Genomic DNA, 15,445 nt, shown 5'->3' with positions numbered 1-15,445 from the left:
ATAAATAGATCTTTTTGACATTTTTAGGTTATGTTATGTATTATCTGAGCACGTGAGACGGTTGTACATTCCGTTTTGGGTAATTTTGTACTAGAATTATCTTTCAGCATTAGATTTTCATCTTTTAATATAGTATTATGAATTTTATCTTCTTTTCATTTTTGATTTCTGTTATTTCCATAAGTAGTTAAACCCATAGCTAGGGTTGTGACCCAACCCCAATGTGGGTATTTGATAGGTAATTGATTTTAGAGCTTGAATATGAAAGAATTAGTAATATGTGGCCTAGTTCTTGCTAGAACTATAGAATTAATGGTTGCAAACATTGATTCATGCCTTTATGATTTAGTCTCTACTTGAGAAAGATACACTAAGTCTAGGAAGACTGAGCTAACAAGGAATTGGGGTAAACTCAAGAAATTGATAGCCCCAATTAAAGGGTTAAACCTAGAGATAGTAATACCCGACTTGAGCTAATATCACTTGAATTGCATTAATACCCATTTGGACTTGAGAAAGCCAAATTGGGCAAAATCACTCAGATTACCGAGAGGTATAGAGTGAGTACCCGGGTATGATAGCTATATTACGACTCCAACTAATCAAGCTTGCCCTAGATTCTTACTACCCGTTAGATATACACCTAGGTGGAAGTCACGAACCTAGCCTCTTTAAACACTTGAAAAACATCAACAAAAATATTGTCCTTAGTTTCAATCATTGCATACAATAGCGTAAAGTTAGAAGTAGAAATCAAACCCAAAGTTTGTGGAAGTGTAATTAGACTCAAAGCTCGCATCTAGCTTAGATATAAACTTAATTCCAATTATTAACTCCCTGTGGATTCGATCCCGACCTAGTTGGGTTAAAACTGCATCGACTACCTTCTCTACTCAATAGTAGTGTAGGCTTAGACCCGATCACTTCTATTTGGATACAACTTTCGACTACTTTTAAAAAATTGAAAATATTGTTTGTTTATGGAATTTATCAGTGTTTAAAAAGATTTTGATGAAAAAAATTTAAGTTCTAAAAATTTTTGTTTTGCCCAGGTTTTGGGTGAAATTTTTTCTTCCACTCATAAAACTTCAACATCTTTTCAAGTAAAATGCTTGTCCAAACACAACTTCAACTTTCAAAAATTATTTTTTAATACAACTTTAGAATTTATTTTTTAAAATTTCAACCAAATCTAGATCCAAAGGCTAGCTTAGTAAAAGATAAAATCATATTTATCGAAAGAATCTTTGTCTTAAGTGTCGAAATCGAACATCTTTTCAAAAGCAGAGAGTAAGGCTGCTCAAAATCGAACTGTAACCATTAATCGAACCGCAAAATGGCTTATTGTCTTATTAGTATCAGATTATCGAGGTAATGGTTGGTGAACGGATTGAAATTTTATAACTAACGGCTTAGCGGTTTGGCGGCGGATTACTCAATTTTCTTATCGGATAAACCGTTCCCATTAAGAATTTTTGTATTTATACTTTTACCTCTATGTATATAAATTATAAAGTAATATTTATTGGTCGGTTCAAGGTATATCAAACTCGTCATGATCTGGTAACAAATGTAGACCTTGATGTAGGGTTGGACCTAAGTTAATTGGGGAAGAGTAGTACTGCTAGTCTGCTACTTCCATATATACAAGTATATAATTTAAACTAAATGTGGTTGATAATCTCATTGCCCAAATACTACACCCACTCCAGCTTTGAATGAATTTGATTTGCAAAGACAAAGCAAAGTCAAGAAATTTTAGCCTTACTCAGTTAGTTCAGCTTTGAAGAGCACTTTATTGGGGTTCAATTTCTATTTTCTAGTCTTACTCAGTTAGTTCGTTTTCAATACATAGGGCTTCATTTACTTCATCCAGAATCATTACAAAGACAAAGCAAATGTGATGTTTTACTCCAAATTTTTTCTTAATGGATAATCTGATAAACCGCCCGATAATCGCTAATTTGATACCAATCCGCCTGATGACTTATTGGTTGGCTAGTAGATTACTACATTTATAAATCGATAGCCGATAAAATAAATCGTTAGCGTATACATCCGCCCAATCTACCCGATAAGCACACTTAGTGAGAGTCTTTCACATAGTATTATATTTTTTCAATTTTTTTTTTAAAAAAATGTGTTAGTCCAAATTTTGGAAGTTTTTGAAAATAAGTTTTTCAAAAATAAAAAAAATATTATTTTCCCAATCACAAAACTATAATATTTTTTCAAGTGATATGCATGTCCAAATATAATTTTAAATTCCAATATCAATTTTTAACTTAACTCTAAATACTACTTTTTAAAAAATATATATATAATTTTTATGCCCGAACACCTACTAAATATATCATACTCCCTCTGTTCCAGTTTATGTGAACTTATTTCCTTTTTGGTCCATTTCAAAAACAATGACCTCTTTTTAAATTTGGTAACAATTTAGCTTAAACTTACAATTCTACTCTTAATGAGATGCTTTTATAACCATACAAATACTCTGGACCCCTTTTTGACTTGTTTAGGACCACAAATTCCAAAAGTCTTTATTTTTCTTAAAATTCTGTGCCTAGTTAAACAAATTCATATAAATTGAAACGGAATGAGTAATATTTATGTGATTATAAAAAAAATAAAGCATAAAATTTAAAATTAAATTATTTTCGCACATAAAAATACATCATTCTTTTATAAAGAGAAAATGCATAAAATCCGCATTCAACTTGTCATGAAAAATTATTATACACACCTTAACTTTACGGGCAACCTATGTCCTCCCTATTCTTGTTTGGAGTGAATTTAATACCACCCTAAATGGTGACATGGCAAAGACAGTAGTTTCACTCTCCCAAACTCGCGTGTAAGAGGGAAAGAATTTTTTATTTATTTTATTTTTTAATTTTTTTTAAACCCCTCCCAAAAGGATTAAAAATAGACATATATTAAAAATATTAAATCCAACACCCATTCTCCTTGTTCCTCTCTCCTTGTCTCAATCTCTCTCCTCTGTAATTATGATTCAACAATTGTCATTTTAATGGAAAAAATGGAAGCTTAATTAATTCTATCAATTAGCTTAATAAAAAGAAAAACAGAAGTTAATAGAACCAAGACTACCAAGAAATTCGAATTCTTCAGATCTAAGAAGCTTGAGTTTCAACTGAAATTTCAGTCGTGGTACACCTCAAATCAGTTGCCAAAACTTCTCAAACTTCGAATTCAAGTTTGCAATAGTTTCCAACAATTGAAGATAACACCCAGTTGATTTATAAGTAAATTTTTTTCCGACCTGAAACAAAATCCAGAAGGTCAGATCTTGCTAACATATACTACCTTTGCTAATTATTGTTATGGAGGTCAGAACTTGCCCAACAAAAATCCTCTAAAACAATCGGACCGTCTTAAGAAGGCATTTGTGCTTCTTTCATTTGTTTTCCCAGTGATTTGAAGAAGAGTATAATCGTATAGAAAAGAACATGAACAACAAATTTGTCGAGGGTGGACATGACTGATTTAGATCTCAAATTTGAATTCTAACCCATATGGGTTTGATTTGTTTTTTTCAGATTTTCAATAAAGTTGTTCTTTGAGTGTAGATAATAATTTTATTGGTTGTAACCTATGAGAAAATCAATAATTTAGCAGTGTAAAAAGCTTTGAATTGGAAAAGAAAATTGAATATGAGAGAACGGGGAGAGGGGAGGAAGAGAGAAGAAGAATAATTGCATTTGGCTTTTGGTGAAAGGACAAAACAGTCCCTCACATAATAAGGGTGAAAGGACAAAATAGTCCCTCAAAACAAAATAATTAAATAAGTGAAAAAAAATAAAGCAGATATTGACACGTGACGCGCATGTACTACACATTCCACTACAAGACTAACTAAGTGTTACTAATGAGATATTAAATTCATCCTAAATAAAAATAGGGGGACATAAGTTGCCCGTAAAAATAAGGTGCGTGAATAATTTTTCGTGACAAGTTTGAATTATGCATTTTGTGTTTTATAAACAATCAAAGAGGAAATAGTCATAAAAGAGTGAGAGTATTATATGTGGTCCCACGCAACCCATGTGCCCTCCTTCTGTCTCCACCAGCTCCTGCCGCTCAATCATTAGACCCCCCACCCCCAACCCAGACTCCCCTTGCCCTGTTCCCCCTCTTTCCCTCACCCTTTCCTCAATTCTGAGTTTTTGTAAGGCTATCCCAACTACAGTCTTTATGTCGACGTCGGTAGAAGCTAACGGCGCTACACTTAGTTCACATACGCAGCAGCAGCAACACTCTTCTGATGCTGGCAATAATGGTGCTTTGGTAGTGAAGAAGCCGCCGGCAAAGGACCGTCATAGCAAAGTCGATGGACGAGGAAGGCGTATAAGGATGCCAATTGTTTGTGCCGCTAGGGTTTTCCAGCTCACTCGCGAACTAGGTCATAAGTCTGACGGTCAAACCATTGAATGGCTGCTGCGTCAAGCTGAACCCTCGATTATCGCCGCCACTGGTACCGGTACTATCCCTGCTAGCTTTTCAACTCTCTCCGTTTCGCTGCGGAACTCTTCGGTTTCTTCTTCTGTTTCTGCTCCGCTTGATTACAAGTTGTCATCACAGCCGTCGATTTCGCCGGCGCCGTTTTTGCTCGGGAAGCGTCTGCGGCCCGAGGATGACGACGGGAGTGGGGACAAGGATGACGCTAGTAACGGAGCTACGGTTGTGGGACCTACCGCTGGGTTTTGGGCTGTTCCAGCTAGGCCGGATTTTGGCCAGGTTTGGAGCTTTGCGCCGCCTCCTCCGCCGGAGATGGTGGCGCCGACACATTCATCGGCAGCGAGATTTCTTCAGCAACAAATGGGAGAGGAGTCGGCTGCTAGATTAGGGAATTACTTTCCTATAGCTCAAGGGCACCTGAATTTGTTAGCTTCTCTATCGGGTTCCGCACCGCCCTCTTCTGGGAGAAGAGACGATGACGGAAACTGAAGATATGAAGTATTTTCTGTTGATGATATGTATAAATGTGTATTGTTGTTTCCGTAGACGTGACATTGTTGTTAAAGTCTTTAGGGGTTAGGGTAGTGTAGCGAGTGAGAAATGGAGCTAGTTTCTGTGCAATTTGTTGAATTATTGCTAGTATTAGAGTGTTTGCTTCGTTGCATTTGTTAGGGTTTCAATTCTTAAGAAAAGACACAAGAATCAAGGGAGTTGCTTGTGTTGAATTTGGTGGGGATACCAGTATAGGCACATAACTCTAAATAAGTGCTTGACCATTTCGGTAATGGAGAGTGGAGAAGATAACTGTTTGGTGTGTGGACTACCAAAACCTGTAGTTCCACATGAATGTTTTGTAATGAAACCGTGGAGGTTTCTGATGAATTGAATTCTGTAATTTGTTGAAACTGTCAGCGTGAGGTAATCTTTCAGATTCAAAAGAGTGCTATGGGACTTTGTTCAGATACATTCTGTTTCTTGATTAGATGATCTTTTTGTGTGTGTGAAGGTTCACTTGCCCCTGATCAAGTGATACATGAAAAGGTGTAAAATGAAGCACTGTAATTAATATTTTCAGGAGTCTTGATTGAACATGTTTAATGCTTTTGATGTCGATTAGCTGATTTTGAATCTCAGACACCACAATATATTGGAAGGGGAAAAGGAAACCTTTGATCTCTACAATTTATGCTTTCTTTAATTGGTGTATGGAGTAAATAATTGTTTTTCAGGCTTGATATCTGTTCTATAAACTTGCAGTTAATGCCACATTTTGAAGTGGAGAAGCTTGAGTTTCAACTTGAAAATTATTTGATGAATTCTAGCTACACTGTTCTCTCTTATTATCATCACACTATGGATTTCTCGGGAGTACTAAGAAGACTAGACTTCTGAACCTAGTTGTTAAACTGATGTAATCTTCCACATGTTTGCTGACTCACATGCATTTTTTATTATGATGTGCTATTTCAACTAGGAATAGGATAAGAATCATACTGCAGCGTGCTGTAGTATTTTCTTAAGTTAGTTGGAGAATTCTGCTCTGCAGCATCTGAGATTAAGGATATATTTTAGCCTTTTGCATTAGATTTCGTAACATACACATTATGTCTGTTTAGTTATTGTAAAAGGTTACATGGCTTAAAAATAGGCTGATATTTAGAGGACTCAGCTTGAGTTTGCAAGTTCCACCTCCTTACTAAAGGTCAGAAGTATGATGTTTTAACTGTTTACTTGTGATGAAGAAATTCTAAGTGAATAGACTACTAATATTTAAATTTCTGATTGAATTCTTAAACTTTCAGTGGAAATTTACTTACGTTCTGAAAATGAATTGGTGAAACAAGATCAGATTGAACTCTCCAAGTGACATTTGCAGGACTTGTGAAATGCTTTTCAACTACCCTGAAGAATTCAGAAGGTAATGAACCTTTGAAGGGGGGGTGAACAAATGGTAAATCTTTATAAATATTTTAGCAGATGCTAAGAGATTGTTAAATGCTTTGTGCTTTACTTGGTAATTTGTTGAATCTTAAGAGGTTATGGAACATCAGTTTAGTAATTTGGTCTCACATATAAAGAGGAACGACTGATTTGCTAACATCTGGTTGCTCTCATTTTTCCTGTGTTTGTTAATAATGCTGGCAGAAAAAAGAAAGATTTATTTTCATCTTGGAAACATATAGGATAACTCTGGTTTCTGGTACATTGGTTCCCTTAAACATGGCTCTTCAGGGTGTTTTTACTGCTTGTCCCTATGGTGCAGTATCAAGGGTGATCTCTTTTACTGCATGCACTTTGGTTCAAACTTCAAAGTTGTTGAAGTTCATTAGCAACACCTCTTTGTTTGTATATGGTACATTGCTGAATCAGGGCACCATTTATCCATCAACTTCATGGTTAGGGTGGTTAATTCACAGATGCCTGTCTACACTTGTTAGCGCCAATAGATAATGTAGTGGACATAACAAATCTGAAATGAGATTGAGTCGCTAATTGTTTCGTTAGTTTATTTCATAGTATTTGCTTATACAGGGTTCTGATAAGAGTAACTCCAGCAAGCTACCTGTGCAGAATATGACTTCAAATAACAAGGCAATTGTTGAATGATGATAATGTCAACATTCACCTTCGCTTCTAAATTGCTAGGAACAGCTCTAATGTAAATATCGTGATTGTCAAGCTTAAGAAAATCATAACTATAATCCAACGAGGATTGCCTAGGATTGAAGCACGGGAGAAAAACCTTGAGATTTGAGGTTTGCATCCAACTACAAATATTTTGAAAACTTGTTCATATCCAATGTTTTTATCAATTGAATGAATACATGATACGTGCCTTTACATACGTTCTTATTACTAAATTATACTTTCTCTGTTCCAATTTATGTGAAGGTGTTTGACTATGCACAAATTTTAAGAAATAAATAAAGACTTGTAAAATTTGTGATCTAAAACCATCCACAAAAATTTGTGGTTAGAAATTATCTCATTAAGGGTAAAAAGGGAAATGACTTGTTATTAAATATAGAAAGGTGTTGCTCTTTTCTGGGACAGAAGGAGCAGTTAATTAGTACATACTCTCACCTTTATTTATAACTTAATCATTGTAAATTATATTTTATGGTAAAAACGTGGAGCGTGTAAGTTTTTACTTGATGTGAGCTCATATGTTCCAACTTACAAGACGGACAAGTAGTCCAATGAATTGCCGAGGTGTGGCGCAAGCTTGGATACTGCCTGTAGAAAATAAATTGCGTCGAGAAAATAAAATCAGGACCGAAAAATATTGCAACAATCGTAGTATTTTATTTCAAATATTTGAGTGTTACAATCTCTATGGATCCTCTGATTCTTCTTTCCCATAGTAAATGAATTTAAGGGCCTTTGAGCTTGATCTTGAGTATGTAGTTGTCGCCACGAACGATGATCTTGTTCTTGAACTTTAGCTTGATTGCTTGAACTTGACCTTGATTTGTTCTTCGTTCTTGAGCTTGAACTTGATTGCTTGAAGCTTGAAACTTGTGGAGGAATTTGCATCATTGCTTGAAGCTTGAAACTTGTGGAGGAATTTGCATCATTTGATCCACGAGCTCTTTCTTGCTTCTTGTTATAACTTCTGGTGTGAGCTCTTTCTTGCTTCTTGTTATAACTTCTGGTGTCTTTTCTGGGTTATGAAGACACATATTTATAGTTGTGGGAGGGAAGAGTTATGATAAGAACAAACTCTTTTCGACCAATCAAATCGAAGTGTGACAAGGCCGCATTTGATTGGCCAGAACATGTCACTTGCAAACATGGCGCGATTTCATTAGCCTTTTAATATGACTTGGCTTGCCTTGTCATTTTAACATGTGGCATGATTTTATTGGCTCTTCCGCTTGACTTGGCGTGCCACGTCATATGATACTAAACTGGGCCTCTAAGAAGATGACATATTGGCTCTAATGAAGTGGGCTCGTTATTTGTAGCTTAACTAAATGGGCTAGCCAGTCAATATTCATTGGACTTAAGTAAGCAATCCAATTATATTAGCTCATGATATTTATTTGGACCAAAATATATTTAATTGAGATTAAATCCAAATTTCTTATGGATTTAAATTTAATAAAAATTTAATTATCTACAAATGCCTCTTACTTCAAGACTTGTTGAGGTGTAGACTTGTCAAAATCGTAAACGGGTAATGAAATACTAGCGGACCATCAAATTTGGCTTAGGCTAGTTTAGAGCACGAAGGCTTATCCATGCAATTTGTTATATATACACCCAGTCAATTACTTTAAGCAACATAATGACAACTTACTTTGAATGGGAATAAGACAAAACCATTGAAATTGTGATTTCCATATGAAATCGTAATGGCGCCAGTGATTTCTACATTCCTAATTGGGAAAGGAATCTTGTCTTATTGTAATAATTAGAAATAATTCCATGTTCTGTTCACAAACTCCTACAAACAATTTGAGTTGCTTTTGGAGTGTTGTCACCATAATCAAACCAATACACATGATCAAATCCTATACGAAAAACAATTGTAGCAGCCGCCTTAGCAATTCCAATTCTTTTCAGTAACTGATTTCGGCTATTCTCACATTGAAATCTCACTTCCCAATCAGCTTCATAGGAGATCTATATAAATCCCATGCTCATATTCTTATTAAGCATTGGACTGTAGCATCTACAAGCTATCTTGGCTTCGTGTTTTCACAAGGAGGCAATCCGAAGGTAATTTTTTCCTTCTATGTATTTACCGTCGTCCTTTTCTTTCTCTTTTTTTCCCCTTCTTTTCTTTGTAAGTCAACGAGGAGGATATGTTCTTTCTTAACAAGATGATCCATAAATGAAGAAGACAATCATGGGGTGTGAGGGGATGGGTACTCATCCCCGCCCGAATATCGGAGAGATTACTTTCAATATGGCTCGACTATCGGAGAAATTACTCTTAATGTGGCTCTAATATCGGAGAGATTACTCTTAATGTGGCTCTAATATCGGAGAGATTACTCTCTATGTGCCCCGACTATCGGAGAGATTACTCTTAATGTGGCCCAACTATCGGAGAGATTACTCTCAATATGCCCCAACTATCGAAGAGATTACTCTCAATGTGCCCCGACTATCGGAAAGATTACTCTCAATGTGGCTCGACTATCGGAGAGATTACTCTCAATGTGCCCCGACTATCGGAGAGATTACTCTCAATGTGCTCCGACTATTGGAGAGATTACTCTCAATGTGGCTTGACTATCTGAGAAATTACTTTCAATATGGCTCGACTATCGGAGAGATTACTCTCAAGAGACTTGCATGTCCACCTTAAGATTGGAAAGTATAGTTTCCATTTAAGGACAAACTCACGAAGAGGCCAACTTAAGGTGCAAAGGGACTCGTATGTCCACCTTTAAGATTGGAAAGTTATAGTTCCCTTTAAGGACAAACCCACGAAGAGGTCAACTTAAGGTGCAAAGGGACTTATATGTCCACTTTAAGATTGGAAAATTATGAAGCTTCAACTCAAAGACTTCGTGGACTTGACGATGTCGGCTTTAACACTTGGAAAACTTTAAAGATTTGGCGGAATTTGCAGACTTCAAATTGAAGACCGACAAACTTGAAGATTTGATGGACTTGAGGATTCTGCGGACTTTGACGCTTCAACTTGAAGACTTTGAGGGCAAAAATACTTCAACTTGAAGACCGGCGAGTTTGAGGACCTCAACTTGAAGACTTGGAGGCTTAAACATTTCGACTTGAAGACCGAAGAACTTGAAGACCGGTAGACTTAAAGATTTGGCGAACATGAAGACATAGTGAACCCCTGGACTTTAGCGCAAATACTCGGCATCCTCCTAAAATCGTCCCATTGAAGATACCAATATACCATGGAGGGTTGCCCCATTTAAATCAAATGGGATCCAAAGTTTAACAAAGGAATGGTATCTCAACTCGATTTTCAAGTGCTGATTAAATGAATTACACTCTATCATACTTCATTCGGACAACGATTTGGGGGTTATGTATCTTTTGAACTTATGCGACTGAACTCAGAATGAAACTCTAAGCTGCCTACGTACCTTGGTGAAGAGGATCAAGTCATACTGTAGTTCAGAATGAGTGATTTTTTTTATTTTTTTTAGATCCTAACTTTTGCCTAGGCCGCCTCTTTCGAGGTTTTCAACCCAACAGACTTTTTTCATATCCTAACTTTTGTCTAGGCCGCCTATTTCAACGTTTTCAACCTAGCAGACTCTTTTTTTTAGCCGTACACAATTTAGACTCATGCGGGCCAGGAGTGTAGGAACATGCAGTTTAGGCTCATGCGTCAAAGATCATAGTGACTTGCAATTTAAGCTCATGTATTGAGGAGCTTTGTAACTTGAAGATTTTACTCGAATTTGAAGAGCTTTCTGACTTGCATTTTAGACTCGTGCGTCCAGGAGTGTTGTAATTTGAAGATTTAGCTTACAGTTCTAAATGCTTCGCAATTTTAAGACTTGCTTAATTTTAAAGAGCTTTGCAACTTGAAACTCCACTTGAATTTGAAGAGCTTCATGACTTGAAGATTTCACTCAAAGTTGAAGAGCTTTGCAACTTGAACGCTTTGCTCGAATTTGAAAAGCTTTACAACTCGAAGACTTTGCCGAATTTGAAGAGCTTTATGTCTTGAAGTTTGGCTCGAATATGAAAAACTTTGCGATTTGAAGTCCTTGCTTGACTTTGAAGAGATTTTGACTTGAGTCGTTGCTCGTATTTGAAAAACTTTGCAACTTGAACACTTTGCTCGAATTTGAAGAGCTTTACGTCTTAAAGATTTAGTTCAAAATTGGGGAGCTTCGTGACATACAATAACACTCATATGCCAAGAAACAATATAATGCAGTTTAGGCTCGTGCGTTGAGGAGCATTATAACTTGCAGTTTAGGCTCGTGCGTTAAGGAGCATTATAACTTGCAATTTAGTCTCGTGCATTAAGGAGCGTTGCAACATACATGGACTCTTCAACTTCATCTTCGGATGAATACTTGCCCCCATTTTCAGCATTCTCTGCTTCTATTTCATCATGAGGCTCAAAGCCAGAAAACCATTGATCTCTACTTGTAGACATACTTAATTCCATATCATGTGCACGAGTTGCTAGTTATTCAAATATTTTGGGATTTATGCCTTGTAAGATATAGAGAAGACTCCAATGCATGCCTTGAATTCATATTTCGATGCCACAAGTTTCGTTAAGGTGATCTTTGTAGTTGAGGCTTAAGCTCTTCCAATGGTTTATGAAGTCAATAACTAGCTCAGCCTTTCCTTGATGAGTGTTTGTAAGTTAGATCATGCTTACGATGCATCTTGTGCTATAGAAACGATTGAGAAACTCTTGCTCCAACTGCTCCCAACTATGGATAGAACCAGGTTCGAGATTTGTGTACCAATCGAATGCATTACCTTTGAGAGAACGAACAAATTGTTTGACAAGATGATCACCATAAGTCCCAGCGTTGTTGCATGTCTCGACGAAATGCGCCACATATTGCTTGGGATTTCCTTTTCCATCAAATTGTTAAAGCTTTGGAGGTTGATATCCAGTAGTCATCTTCAAGTTATCAATCTGTTGTGTGTATGACTTTGCATATGCGAGGGAAGAATTAATCGGAGGATCAATTTTATCTTCAATTATCCCCATGATGAAGTACTTCAATTGATCAACATGAATTAGACCTTCTGAAGAAACTTGGATCTCTTTGACTACGATCGTTTGCCTCGCAGCGGATTCTCCCCCTTCTTTATCTTTGGAAAGCTCCACAGGTGCTTGAATTGATTTTGCTTCTGCTAAGCTCTCGATCTCACTTGCTAACTTTTCGAGGCGAGCATCTCGATCCTCCATATACTTGGTCAGCTTCTCAAGTGCTTTGGTCAAATTTGCAAGTAGTTCTTCCATAGTCGAATTGTTAGATCTTCGTGGGTTTGTCCTTGAAAGGAAACTATAACTTTCCAATATTAAGGTGGATATATAAGTCCCTTTTCACCTTAAGTTGGCCTCTTCATGGGTTTGTCCTTAAAAGGAACTATAACTTTCCAATATTAAGGTGGACATATGAGTCCCTTTGCACCTTAAGTTAGCCTCTCCGATAGTCGGGTCATTTTGAGAGTAATCTCTATGGTAGTTGGGCCATTTTGAGAGTAATCTCCCCGGTAGTCGGTCCATATTAAGAGTAATCTCTCCGGTAGTTGGGCCACATTGAGAGTAATCTCTATGATAGTTGGGGGCCACATTGAGAGTAATATCTCCAGTAGTCGGGTCATTTTGAGAGTAATCTCTCCGGTAGTAGGTCCATATTGAGAGTAATCTCTCCATTTGTCGGGCCACATTGAGAGTAATCTCTCCGGTAGTCAGGCCACATTGAGAGTAATCTTTCCGATAGTCGGGCCATATTAAGAGTAACCTCTCCGATAGTCGGGCCATGAGAGTAATCTCTCCGATATTCGGGCAAGGATGAGTACTCATCCCTTCACACCTAAAATTGCATCCTTCATGCATAGAGGAATCTACTCTCACTTTCCTAACCTACAAAAAGAAAAAAAAAAGACAACAAAAGAAGAAAGGCACAAGAAAAGAAGAAGAAATTACCTTCGCGTTAATGCTTCCGAACCCACAAAACTAGACTCAAGTGGTTTGCGAAGATTGTGAATTGATGCTCAACAAATACGAGCACACGGGTTTATATAGATGGCAAAAGAGAACATTGGGAAGTCTGTTTCTCGATGTGGGAATGAGTACTACTTTAAAAACTGAATTGCTGAATAATACTTCTTTAAAAACTTGCCATTGATAGGGCTGATTCTTATGTCATCTGCATCTACTAGCTTGTAAGCCCCACTTGTGTAAGTTTCTTGTACGACGTATGACCCATCCCATTTTGAAGTGAACTTCCCTGCAGGTTTATGGGAAATAATTATGGGTCTTCCTACGGCAAGGATTTGATCTCCTACTTGAAAGGATCTCGGGCGAACTCTTTTATTGAAGGCGCGAGACAATCGAGCTTGATGGCATTCAAGACAATGTTGAGCTTCCAACCTCTTCTAATCAAGAGCCTCCAAATCTGCTAATCGAAGTCGAACATTTTCTTCATCAGTGATCCCTTCTTGAATAGCTAATCGTAATGAAGGTATTTGACGCTCGAGTGGAAAGACGGCTTCGACTTCATAGACAAGTGAGTAAGGGGTCGCTTGCGTTGGCGTGCAGTGAGTTATCCTATATGCCCATAGAGCTTCTTCCATACGGTCATGCCAATCTCGTTTGATTTGGAGACAACTTTCTTTAACAAGTTGCATAGAGTCTTGTTGAATGCCTCATCTAGACCATTGGCGACAACATTGCACATAGAAGAGTTACATTGCTTGAAGTCAAAGAGATCATAAATCTTGTTCATCAACCTATTATCGAATGGTTTTTTATTATCCGTTATTATGTAAAGAGGAATGCCAAAGCGATAGATTATGTTTACTCGGATGAAACTTGTCATATTTTCCTTCTTTACCTCCTTAAGAGCAACAGCTTCAACCTATTTTGAGAAGTAGTCGGTTATAGCCAGGATGTACAGGTGCCCACCAGAGGACTTTGGCAGTGGTCCAACAATATCCAATCCCCAAGTGTCAAACAGCCAAGATGCAATAGTGGGGTGCAACACTTCAGGAGGTTGATGAATAAAATTCGCATGGAATTGACAAGCCTTAAATCTTCGAGCATAGTCCAAGCAATCTTTTACCATCGTTGGTCAATAATATCCCATCCTTTTTATATGGAAGTGAAGCTTTGGTCCAGACTGGTGTGACCCACATACCCCAGAACGTGCCTCTTGTAAAGTTTGGAGTGCTTCTTAAGCATCGCAAGAGTACTCACTCCAATGACCTTCTGTATAGAGTATCTTTATAGTAAAGGAAGCGAGGTGCACAACGACAGATTTTAGTCCTTCTCCTCAGATTTTCTGGAAGTATCCCATAGCATAAATAGTCGATAATGGGTTATCGCCATTCTTCTTTATCAATTTCAGAAACAGCGACAAGATACTTGAGTTCATTTTCTTCACCTTTAGCCTCATTTGGCGGTGGTACTAGCCATTTTTGGCAGATAGTAACTTGGGCGTGATCTGGAAAGGTTAAAGATGAAGCTAGGGCAGCTAAAACATTAGCCTTCTTATTTTCTTTCCTTGGCACATGCTGAATAGCCACATCACTGAGCCACCCCATTAATTTTTTAGCGTAATCATGATATGTGCGTAGCTCTGGCTTCTTGACCTCGTAACTACCTAGAAGCTGATTTTCCACTAACTGAGAGTTACCAAAGACTTTCAATTGTAACCGCTTCATTTCAACAGCCATTTCAAGCCCAAGTATTAGTTCTTGATACTCATCAACGTTGTTAGAGCAGAGTTGCGTCAACGTAAAAGAGTAGGGCAGAATTTCACCTTAAGAAGTGACAAATACCACCCCAGCACCAGCTCTTCTACGATGTGCAGCACTATCAAAGTACATCTTCCATGGAGGCTGAACTTCAATGACCATTGCGTCCTCATCAGGTAGTTCGTCAGTTAGCTCCCAGTCATCAGGTATCGAATGATCTGCCAAGAAGTCTGCCAATACTTTCCCTTTTACAGCCTTTTGAGGGATGTACAAAATCTCGAATTATTGAAATTAGAGGTACCACCTCGCTAGTCGATCATTAAGAACAGGTTTTGACATTACGAACTTGATAGGATTTGCCTTAGAAACAAGACGGACAACGTGAGCTTGAAAGTAGTGCTTCAACTTTTGAATTGAGAAGACTAGCGCCAAACATAACTTTTCAATTGGTGAATAATTCAACTCGTTTGGTGTCATCATCCTGCTCAAGTAGTAAAGGGAGTTTTCTTTCCCTTCACTATTTTCTTGGCCAACAACTCCAACAGACCTTTCTTGTGCTGAAATG

General features: G+C 37.5%; 1 protein-coding gene across 1 annotated transcript; it reads left to right on the top strand.

Moving 5' to 3' along the window:
* The first annotated feature begins 3,979 nt into the window (after window positions 1–3,979).
* On the top strand, window positions 3,980–5,583 carry LOC107819279 (transcription factor TCP7-like). The gene has a single exon (XM_016645377.2). The coding sequence runs from the start codon at window positions 4,072–4,074 to the stop codon at window positions 4,972–4,974; it is 903 nt and encodes a 300-aa protein (XP_016500863.1). The 5' UTR covers window positions 3,980–4,071; the 3' UTR covers window positions 4,975–5,583.
* Window positions 5,584–15,445: the final 9,862 nt, after the last annotated feature.

The sequence above is a fragment of the Nicotiana tabacum genome, chromosome 18 (genome assembly GCF_000715075.1).
Source record: "Nicotiana tabacum cultivar K326 chromosome 18, ASM71507v2, whole genome shotgun sequence".
Taxonomy (NCBI): Eukaryota; Viridiplantae; Streptophyta; class Magnoliopsida; order Solanales; family Solanaceae; genus Nicotiana; species Nicotiana tabacum.
This window is presented reverse-complemented; position numbering and strand designations above follow the sequence as displayed.

What these genes read in the sequence shown, in the direction of transcription:
- LOC107819279 (XM_016645377.2), top strand. Translation starts at nt 4,072, where the DNA reads ATGTGCCCTCCTTCTGTCTCCACCAGCTCCTGCCGCTCAATCATTAGA.